Source organism: Seriola dumerili, unplaced genomic scaffold (assembly GCF_002260705.1).
Source record: "Seriola dumerili isolate Sdu_G_001 unplaced genomic scaffold, Sdu_1.0 BDQW01012242.1, whole genome shotgun sequence".
Taxonomy (NCBI): domain Eukaryota; kingdom Metazoa; phylum Chordata; class Actinopteri; order Carangiformes; family Carangidae; genus Seriola; species Seriola dumerili.
The window spans coordinates 23,538-34,470 of record NW_019186497.1 but is presented as its reverse complement, the minus strand read 5'-3'; the positions used below and the strand labels follow the sequence as shown (position 1 = coordinate 34,470).

The 10,933-nt window shown below is 40.6% G+C and overlaps 1 protein-coding gene across 1 annotated transcript; it reads right to left on the bottom strand.

The window, feature by feature from the left end:
- Positions 1-1,274: 1,274 nt before the first annotated feature.
- Positions 1,275-8,678, bottom strand: LOC111240105 (aminoacyl tRNA synthase complex-interacting multifunctional protein 1-like). Its single transcript, XM_022770080.1, has 4 exons — positions 8,306-8,678; positions 5,616-5,824; positions 3,758-3,926; positions 1,275-2,513 (listed from the first exon to the last, which is right to left on the bottom strand). Exons 1-4 carry the CDS (start codon positions 8,676-8,678, stop codon positions 2,347-2,349), a joined length of 918 nt encoding a protein of 305 aa, XP_022625801.1. The 3' UTR covers positions 1,275-2,346.
- Positions 8,679-10,933: the final 2,255 nt, after the last annotated feature.

Here is a 10,933-nt window from a genome sequence, read left to right as displayed (position 1 = left end):
GCTAGCTCACTGGCACACTTGAATAGAACAGAGCCATCGTTAATGTTATTGGTAACACCTATGCTTTTCCTGCCATGACGAGTCAAAATGTCTGCTGTTAAAAAGGCCTCCACAAGTGTAGGAGCCATCTTACGGTCCTTAACATTTCAGTTTTTAATTGTGATTAAGTGATGCATATTATCAAACAAATTTATAATTAATCAACACAGTAACTGACAGATAACCAGTGGCCCTTTAACCTGTTCCACTTTGCCTAGTTGGTAATCTATCCTTGACAGCCATCAAAAAATATACATATATCATTTTATTATTAGATGAGAAAACTTATAATATATGAGATTAGGTGGTGACAAACATATGACTATTAAATATCACACAAATGAAACAAATTATGACACACACATCTGTGAGTTTTGCTGGGTTTCCTGCCCTTTGTGGTCTTTCAAAAACAGGATGCAGAACAAGGGGGTGCAGCACTTTATTCATAGTTTGACTCAGCTCAGCTGAAACGAAGCTTCAGGTGGTTGTTTAACAACTTTCCCCTCCGGGAAACCGCACCGACATGACAGGCTGCACATTTACAGGATTGACTCCTCCACCTCAGTTGTTATTGCAGATGCAGGGACAGAAATTAGTGACTACCCTTTACAGTATGGTTTCGTCTATGGGTTTTGTACATGAGTATATTGTAATGAAAGTGAATGGGTGGGTAGGTGGGCAGGTGACATGACATTAATATCACCACTTAATTATCTTTTTATATTCAAGCGATTTTACTAATGTCAGCCTGGGGTGTTAGTCAACACACACACATCAGCTTGAGATGAAAAATGCCTCCATCTTTCTTTCTACTGCTTACAAAAACAACTTTAGTTTCCTTATTACAACCATTAGAAACAAAGGAAAATGTCATGTCTAGTGTAATACATAATGACCAAAAGGATTAATGAAGAAACATTAAGAAGCCATACAGCCATTACTCCTCGGCTCCTCTGGCTTCTAGGACACAAGATTTATAGCTTCTTCAGTGACAATGAATGGTATTCATTGTATATGAAAGGGTGATACCATTCCCTTACAGCCCTCCAGTCCTGTCAAACAATTAACAGTAACATCAAGTCTCGTACAGTCTGTTCCACTTCTTAGTTCCTGAATCACATCCCCATTCTTTATGTGCATGTACTCAGTTCTTCCTTTAAAATACGGGAAGAAAAACTTTGTGTGTTTGTGTTTTTCTTTTTTTGCGCATTTTATGGAGTTGGTTTTCTCTCTCCTCCCGAGGGGGGAAAAAAAACACAAAGAGAGCTTCTTTTAAAACCAAAATATGTTGGTTTATTTTTGCTCTTCAAAAGACATTTCCCCATTTTCTCTTAGGGGATAAGCAGGCTTATCATAAATCATGGTGGAAGCAGAAGAAACAGAACCGTGTTCCATGAAGTAGGATATATAAAAGTTAAAGTTTAACTAACCTGTTACAACATCTAAAGAACAGAGTAACAATATGAAATAGCAGGATGGTTTCAAAAGTTACTGGGTGAAGAAACAGTAAATTAATATAAATTTTTACATCCAAATCTCAGATTCAGAAGTGTCTGTATTCAGTTTCCTGGGAAACAAAAGCAGGATCCGTGAAGAGAACACTGTCTGGATCTCTGGTATAACACTGTATTAGGTAGGACACATCCGTCAAACAAACTTTCCACAGGCTATGTACTGATACAGAACACGCCGACTCATTTCCAGCAGAACAAACAACTGACCTTATACAAGAAGTGAATTAAGTCCTTCTGAGCTCATTACTTTCAAAACTAACTACAACTGTCCCCTTCTTCAGTGGGATTTTTGCAGTTCAGTGGAAACAGCCACTTTGGCGTCAGGGGAAAGCTTCTATATCTTAGCAGATACTTCCCAACTAAATGGGATTCTGCTGAGGAATTTCCCCGTTTCTTCTTACCACGCTCGGTATGACTATGTGCTGCATGTCCTCATGTCTCACTTCAACAAATCCCCACACACATACTGTGCATTATCATGGGTACTGTAGTGCCCCCCGTTGGTAAAATTCAAAACTACACATTTTCATAATTTAAAAAAAATGTAACCGTAATGCTCATATCTGTCCAACAGAGGGAAACATACTCCTCACAATCATTTACCTTGGCTTTCACTACAAAAGTATCACAGTGGACACTCGAATATAACACCCATGTGATTGTCGAACATCTAATTCCACAATCATTGGCATTACTGTGTTGCTACAACAACCTCCAATGCTTCTGGGAAGGCTTTCCACAACATTTTGGCTGCAGGGATTTGCTCCGAGCTATTTCGAGCAGTGCTGTTAGTTTATTTGATTTCACTGTCGCTCAAGGTTTGGGATTTGCAAACTCCCTTGCCGACGACTTCAAAGGCAGCTCCCTTGTAAGTTGCAACACACTGGGCATCCGTGCGAAGGTCTGGCTGAATCTGCTCCCAAATCTTCTTTTTGGGGTTCAACTCTTTATCTGGTTCACCTGCAATTGAGAAGTTATTTTGATACATTAGAGGAAATTCTTCTCTTCTCTACTACACCATCACACATGCAGGATTTATGATTTCGGGACTCTTCTATATATATTTTTTTAGTGCCGTGTAATGCCCTTGCAGAACATACTTGAAACCATGGGTTGTCATGTGCTCCTGTAATAGCCTCCACCCGTTTAAAAAGGCTTCCACAAGATTATGGAAACTGGCTGCAGGGTTTTACTCCCATTCAGCCACGAGAAAACCAGTGAGGCCAGCAGTGGGGTTTGGCGATGAGGCCTGCTCACAGTGTGCATCTGAATTCATCTCAAAGGTGTTTGATTGAGTTGAGGAAAATCATTTCTATGTGCATGGGGGGAATGTCATGTTGAAAGAGGAAGGAACCTCTCCTAAACGATTGCCACAAAGTTGGAAGGACACTACTGTCTAAAACTGTGGATGCTGTACCACTAAGATTTCCCTCAACTGGAATTAAAGGTGTCCATAAACAGTGCAAGTATGGGATGGGTCTCATAAAGTCTCTGTGTCAGACAGTACGATATAAACATTGAGGCAGATGTGCGATAAATGCCTGATGAACTGTGGTGCTACAATGTAAATAGAAGAAGACATGAGCAGAGGCATCCATACTCACCACTCTCATGTTCTGAAAATATAGCAAAGCAATAAACAAGCTGACACCTCCATGCATCCAGGGGGGAAAGAGAGCTACATATAATATCCGTTTTGCAAAGTGAGCTTGATTAAACTAGCACACCAGTGTACCTCGTCCCATTTCACGTCATAATTTGATGGGTCGGCTTGTGGGTTGTAGCAGCAGGCACTTTGTGGGATTTTGACACTCAATTTTCCGACACAGTTAGCATTTGGATGCAGTCTGTCTTTGGTCACTGAAGGCCTAAATCAGGTGTCTCATGGTGTGTTGTAGGACCACCGTTTCTGACTCACCGTGTTTCTCTCATGACGTTCTGAGAAAGTATCATGTTCGGTGTCTTCAGAGGAATGAATGCTTAACACCACTGTTGTCTCTAGCAGCAAGAAGGTTCTTCATTTCCTTAAGACAGCATTTTGTGGAAAACTCTTTCAGGAGGCTCAACACAGTGACAAGTCATCAACAAGTCACTCTCTGGTGAGCATGTACTGTATCTCTATTGTCTGTTTGGTTGAGAATGATCGTAACATTTAAGATAATGACTTATGTGTTTATGGGGGTACAGTAATCGGATAATGGTACCTGGGCAGCCCTGAAAAGTTACTCTGTCCCCTGGTAGTGCTCCAACTGGAGGATCAAGGATTTCGACTTTGTCTGGTGAGCTAGCACACATGACCATAGCCTGGGACACCACCCCTCTCATCTTGGCTGGCTTCTGGTTACACAGCAGGACTGCCATGCGGTTCTGCATCTGCATGGGAGACAGAAGATTACGTACAGCCCACATGTCTTACACAATGGAGAATAAAACCAAATTTATGCCCAGTTAACATTAAAAAAAGACACCTTCGATTGATGTGGTCTATTTTGTTTCAGGACCAATCCAATATAAACATTAGTTCTAATTCTAATGTCTTAATACATGATTACTGTGTCTGGGGATTTATGGTTTGTGTGCCTCTTGTGCCTGGAGACCTCTGTGGCTGACCAAAATTTATAAAGATTGGTGGCAGTTTCTGCCCAAAACTCAGAAGAAGAAATTCAGCATTTCCCGAGACGATGGCTGTCAGATGCAAGGAGATCCTTCACATCCTTCTGTTATTATATGCATTTGCTGTATAAATCTAAAATCACTCATGTTGTTGATAGTATATGAATGTTTTTTAATCAGTATTTACAAAACACACCACTTGACCTAGGTAATATCTTACTGTACGTGCATTGTAGACACTTGTCTTAACAGTGTAACACTATTTTATGTAATACTTTATCTTATTATGTATTATTTCCTAATAATGCCTAATATTTATTCTCATATAATAGAGTATTTTCCTCAAATATTTCACTTCTATTTGCTTGACAAAACTATAAATATGACAGTCAAAGCAGAATTACATTTTATATCTATTGGCTCTGTAAATCAAAACTCTGTACAAGCCGAGTTCTTTTTATGGACCTTGCTTTGTGCATGTTGAAACAGGAAAGGGCTGACCCAAAACTGTTGCTGAGAAGTTTCAAATACACTATTGTGCAAACTTTAGACAGGAGAAACTTAATGTTACAGAATATAATGATAAATGCCATTATATGCTGAAAAAAACGAAGTATCCCAAAGCATGTAAGGCAAGCTCAGACCAAAAGTGCAAAAAGGTGTGTGGATTAATAAACCAGTGAAAAGGCAGCATGCGTTGTCTTTCCAGCTGCAGTTAGAAAGCACTTAATAAAGCTGTGCTATAAAATTCCATCACTGCAACACCACCAATGAAGCCCACCAATGTCTAATATTTGTCTTTGTGTGTGGACAGGTTCCCTATTTTAAATGCCAAATGCTTTTTTGGCAAAGATGGACAATGTTTTGCATACATGACTTCGACAGACATATGTTTCCATTTAAATGATACACTATCTGTCCACATTTTTTTTCATTGTTTGGGCTCAGCACATAGTTGAAATGAAGGGAAATATTACTGCTACACTATACCATGACATTTTACACAATAGTGTGCTTCCAGCTTTGAGGCAACAGTTTAGGGAAGGCCCTTTCCTGCTTCAACATGACAATTCCCTGTGCACAAAGAGCCTGCCTGCACAGAGCCCTGACCCCAATCCCATCCAACACATTTGGGACGGACTGGAACACTGACTGCAAGCCAGGCCTCATCACTTAAAATCGGTGACTGACCTCACCAAAGCTCTTGCGGCTAGATGGAAGCAAATCCCTGCAGCCAGCTTTCAAAATCATGTGGAAAACCTTTCGTAAGAGCAAATGGAGGGAGGGGGGGGTGTCAATGTTCAGAACTCACATACACACTAGGTGTAATGTTGGTACATGGTCAAATAAATATGTGGACTCCCCAAGTTAAAATAATAGTTAGTTGAAGCCGTTATAATTATATCTTTAATCCCACTTCACAAATTATACAATGGTATAATAATGTACCTGGTCCACTGGTATGTGCTTAGCCAGTTCACTGACCACTGTCCTGTGAGAAGCCTCTCCCACATCCACGTGCTCCATGTACAGGCTATCAGTCTCTGGAAGCTGCATGGCTGTGATGATACGTCCAACACGTAAATCCAGACGTGACACGTCCACTTTAGGATCCTCTTGGCTGGAGGAAGTCTGCTTCTTTTCCACCTTTTCCCCTCCTGGCATAAAAAAGACAAATAACCGTCAAATCAGTTGGGAACATAAACACACTAAATCACTTATATTGTGCTATAGTGTTTGTTTGCAATCATTTTCCTCCATGGAATGTGAGTCTGTTGTTTTCTCAGCACAGAAAGTCAGACAGTTTTGCTGACAACAGGGATCTGTAAACTTTCATGTTACTGAAAAAAATGTGTATTGTAGGAAATGGCACTGAGAATATTTCAACTAACTCATATCTTCCAGGGGAATTATAAAAACAAGACAGAGTCTTGAACCACGCTAGCACCTCTGTGAGGCTGCACTTGTTAACATGCTAACATCAGCATGCAAACATGCTCTCATTGATAATGCTAACATTTTGATGTTTTGCATGTGTGATGTTTACCATGTTCATCTTAGATTAGCATGCTATCATGCTAACAATAGTTAATTAGGTCTAAACACTAAGTACTGTTGAGACTGAATTTGCTCATAAAGAAAATTATTGGAAAAAATCATTAATTTGCCAAGACGCTGGAGCTAAAGGAGAAGGTATCACTACTAATCCTGAGAGAAATTTGAGTGTTTTACTGTTGAGATATTTCACTTAAAACCACAGTGGTGAACCTGTTGATGATGCCACCACAGTCGTAGGATTAATCCTCTGGGCACCATGAATGTCTGTACAAAATTTCATGGCAATCCTTAGAACTTGTTTTTTAGATATTTCAGTCAGACTGATTCACAAATGCAGCATAATCTGCAGCATACAGTACAATGAAATTTTAGATAAAAGTGTGCTTTCAACTTTGTGTAAACATTTTAGGGATGTCCCTTTCCTGTTTCAATGTGACAGTGCCTCCATGCACAAACAAACGGTCTTCTTAGTCTGGTGCGGAAGAGCTTGACTGGTCTGCAGAGAGCCAAGACCCCATCCTACACATTAGTGGTGAACTGGAATGCAGAATGTGAGCCAGGACTTATCACCCAAAAATCAATGTTGGACCTCACTACAGCTTTTGTGGCTGAATGGGAGCAAATCCCTGAAGCTAGCCTCCAAAATCCTGTGGAAAACCTTCCAAGAGAGTGGCGGCAGTATATTAATGTGCATGGTTTTGGCATGAGACTGAGATTTCTGAGGTACTGTAGATGTAATGGAAAGCAAGGATTGAAAGAAAAGTTTGTCCTCCCTCTACTTAACCTCTTTTCTCCAACTACAGAAAATCTGGTGTTGCTGTAAGTGCAGTGAGTTTTTCGTTGAAATTAAGAATGTGAACAAGTTGCGTCACACTTCAGATCAAAACCGCTTGTTTGCAAACAAGGAGAAATTGCAGCTTTGGAAAACCAAACATATTATATCCTCGTATCATGAGGTAGCTGTGTAGAGAAGAAAAAAATGACACACAACAACCAGTACAGGTCCTCTCAAACCAGTGCCCTGGGTTCAGAGCTACCAGACAGGCAAAGTGGGTAATTGCCCAAAAGTCCCAAGTTCATTGCATGTTAGATTTGTTGAGGAATTAGCACCATTAAAGTACAAAATACAACTGCTAATGTTCTGAGGCCTATATTACGAAGCAAGTTCAACATGATCACATAACTAGAATTAAAACACTAGAAATTATTATTTGGAGCCTGGCTCTAGTAGGCCTAGTGGTTTACTATGAGAACTGTGACAGGTCATCCATTCTTCATCTTGTTTAACTGGTGTTGTAGAGCAGCAAAATATAATTTTAAGACCTGAATTGTTTAAATTTATTCTGAACTCAATTGATGTAAAGCACGTTTTTATCAAATTACTTCCATTTTTCTGTGTGGGACGAGTAATTAACAAACAGAAAAGCTGGGGAAAGGCAGTATTATAATTCCATCATAGAAGTACTGTAAGGCTGCAGCCAACATCTTCAGTGATTGTTCAGTAAATAAAATATGGGAAAATAGTGAAAAACAACATATTAACATATTAAAATTACTTGATTTGTCAGACCAGCAGTCTAAATTACCTATTAATTAATAACTAATTAATCAACTGGACATTTCAGCTCTTCAGAAGGCTACTAGTTGGTTTGTGGGTGTCTGTGGGGGTCAGTTAGGGCCCAACAACACATTCTTTACCTGGAAACCCTCAGGAATCTGTCCTTGCAGCCCAGCCAGTAAACATTAATACAAATTGACCATGAAATGAAAATCTACTTTGATAGTCTCCCTTAATGCATATTGTGATTTGAAGAAGTTTGGTTTGACTTTTGAGTTTCAGCTGAGAAGAACTGGATCAGCTCTAAACCTCACCAAGGCTCTTGAGGCTGAAAGGGAGTAAATCCTTGCAGCCAGGTCCCAAAATGCAGAAGAAAGTTTCACACGAGGAAATGGAGGGAGGGAGTGTCAGCGTTCAGCATTCACATATATGTGTAACATTGGTATATGGCCAAAAGTACGCGGACACCCTCACACACGTACGTGACTGCTGAACCTCTCCTTCCCACACCTCCTGAACGTACCTTTAGGCTTATTGTATGTGGACACTCGGCCGCGGAAACCCATCTCATGGAGCTCCCGGCGGACAGTCCTGGAGCTCACACTGGCCCCAGAGGCAGTTTGAAACTCGGTGGTGAGAGCTTCCACCGAGGGCAAACACTTCTCCAGCGCGACTCTCTCCAGCATTTGGCGGTCCTCCTCTTTGAGCTTGTGCGGTCGGCCGCTCCGGGGCAGAGCCGTCGTTATCCCTCCGCGTTTCCACTTCAGAATCACGGAGCTCACAGTGGAGCGAGGCAGGTTCAACAGCGCGGATATCTCACGCACCGACTTTTTACACAGGTGGCATCCGACAACAGTGCCCCGCTGAAAGTCACTGAGCTCCTCACTACGACCCATTCTCTCAGCAGTGTTTGGAGATTGCATACTGCATTGATTTCTGTCCTCCTCGTTTTCCTTTTCTTCTTTGGTTTTTGGCTGTTTAAATGCTACAAGGCATATTACTGCCCCCCACAGGAAAAGAATATTACAACAATAACAATTCATTGAATACATATCAGCTGTTGGTTCTTATATAACAACAACAACAACAACAACAACAACAACAACAACAACAACAACAATAATAATAGTAATGATGATTATAATTGCAACCCATGTATTTATATCATAGGTTTATAGTTAATCAAAAACCCATTTCTGTGCAGAATTTATTATTTTCCTTGTACTTGTATATATTTCTTTTTATGTGTATTTATTTTTGGGAGCTTTTATTTTGTTAATTGTATTTTTGTTGTGTGACCTTTGACATTTTGACCGTGTCACTTCCTGTCGATTCGCGTCGTTCGCGTTTGTTGGCATCAAGCTTCGCTGAGGAGAGGTAAGAGTATACGAGTGCCCCTGTCAATATCTAATATATAAAAACAGACATGAATTTCATTGTGTATAGGTCACAAACATTGTTCCCTGTTGTTATATCGGCTGTTTAAGTGTGTTTATGTAGTTTTATTATGTACAGCAATTTTTTTGTAGCATGCTAGTTTCTCAAGCTAGGCTAATGGTGTTCGGAGATAGTTTCTCATGCGGTTCGCCGCTCTCTCCTTTTAAAGGTGTGCATGAAGAAACGTGGTCATGAGAAGTGGCTGTACTGATATTATTGTGTTACACACAGGTATGTGACATCCCCCTTTGTTATTATATTTTGGAAATTTGATTTATATTGACAATTTAGTGATAATATAGTGTATATTTTAATGTATGTTAATATTTTTCTAACATATTTTAAAATTGCCGCTGGTGAGTGAGAGGATATTTTTTTGCGGAATATCGTAAACTGTAACTTTGATCAAATGTGATGTATTTTGCTGATATAAGAGAAAGTAGTAAATGTAGTGGTATGAGCTGCCCTCTGTGCGCGCTCAGTTGGCATCAGGCTGCACTGAGGAGAGGTATGCATGTCGAAGCCTGGTCATGAGAAGTTGCTGTACTGATTTGTTGTGTTACACAGCCTGCAAGAATAAATCGTCCCCCTGGCTGGCAAGACAACAGTTGTCCTCCTTGCATCTTTTGACATACATGGACACAACGCAGAGTTCATGGCAAGATGGAGCACCAGACTGGGCCAGCTACAGTGGTGCCTTGACCCTGATCCACACTGCTTCAGACTGGTTCATCATTGTTCCTGGAGCTGTGGATCAACATCAGCTTAGTCACCAGAGGTTGCCACATATCACATATTCACGTCAATGAACTTTTTTTTTTGTTTAGTCATTTTTTTATTTCCTGTTTTGAGGGTATAGCTATTTCAGTGCTTTTTATTGTGTGCAGTTTAAAAATGACATAAGGGATAAATGGATGAGGACAAGGTGGTCGAGGTCTTAGCTTTTAATTTTGCTGTTGGAAGGGGGAAATTTATTGGTGAATTACCTTGTATTCCTGTTTGAGCTGCAAATAATGTAGATACCAGCTTTCAGTTCCACTTGCATACTTGGTCATGCAGCTTCTGGTCCTAGTCAGAGAGATGCACTTTCAGGTCTCTCAGCCACATCTGACCCAGCTTTAAATAATCTGAAAACCCACATTGCTCAGCAAGTGGGCCAGACTATAAGAGACCAGTTAAGAGGTGAATACGAAGAAAGGGATGTTAGGTGCACACAAGCTCAGAGCAATGTAAGCCAGTTACCCAGTGAAACGTACCTCAACTTGACTGGTGCAAAGTTAGTCCTACAGTCAGATTTGAGAGAGCCTCCAGTCATCAGAGGAGATGGGTCTGACAAGAACACCGTCTATGAGTGGGAAGAGTTAATGGAAGTGTTCTTTAGGAAACACGCCACACCACTGATTAGCATTCTGAAATAATGTCAAAGTTAATGGGCAAGGCTAAAGCAGTTGTAAGGATAACTCTGAGAAGCAGTCCATCTACATGTCAGACAGGCCCATCACCCTGAAGAAAAACAGCAAGCTGGCAGATGTTTCTCCCTGTCTAGGTGTGGAGGATTTTGAGGTTTTTCAGGGTACAAGCCAGCCTGAAAAAGCCAAACAGGAGAGAAAATAACACCAAGCCAACAGATCTCAAACAGCCACTACAACAGGTTGGGCTGGCTGACATTAATATTTACCAGTGCTACACTGGCCAAGAGGGGAAGGAGAAGTTG

What these genes read in the sequence shown, in the direction of transcription:
- LOC111240105 (XM_022770080.1), bottom strand. Translation starts at nt 8,678, where the DNA reads ATGGGTCGTAGTGAGGAGCTCAGTGACTTTCAGCGGGGCACTGTTGTC. An exon ending in CACATACAATAAGCCTAAAG is followed by an intron (nt 5,825 to 8,305) that starts GTACGTTCAGGA and finishes TTTTTATGCCAG; the next exon opens with GAGGGGAAAAGGTGGAAAAG. An exon ending in AGCACATACCAGTGGACCAG is followed by an intron (nt 3,927 to 5,615) that starts GTACATTATTAT and finishes TCTCCCATGCAG; the next exon opens with ATGCAGAACCGCATGGCAGT.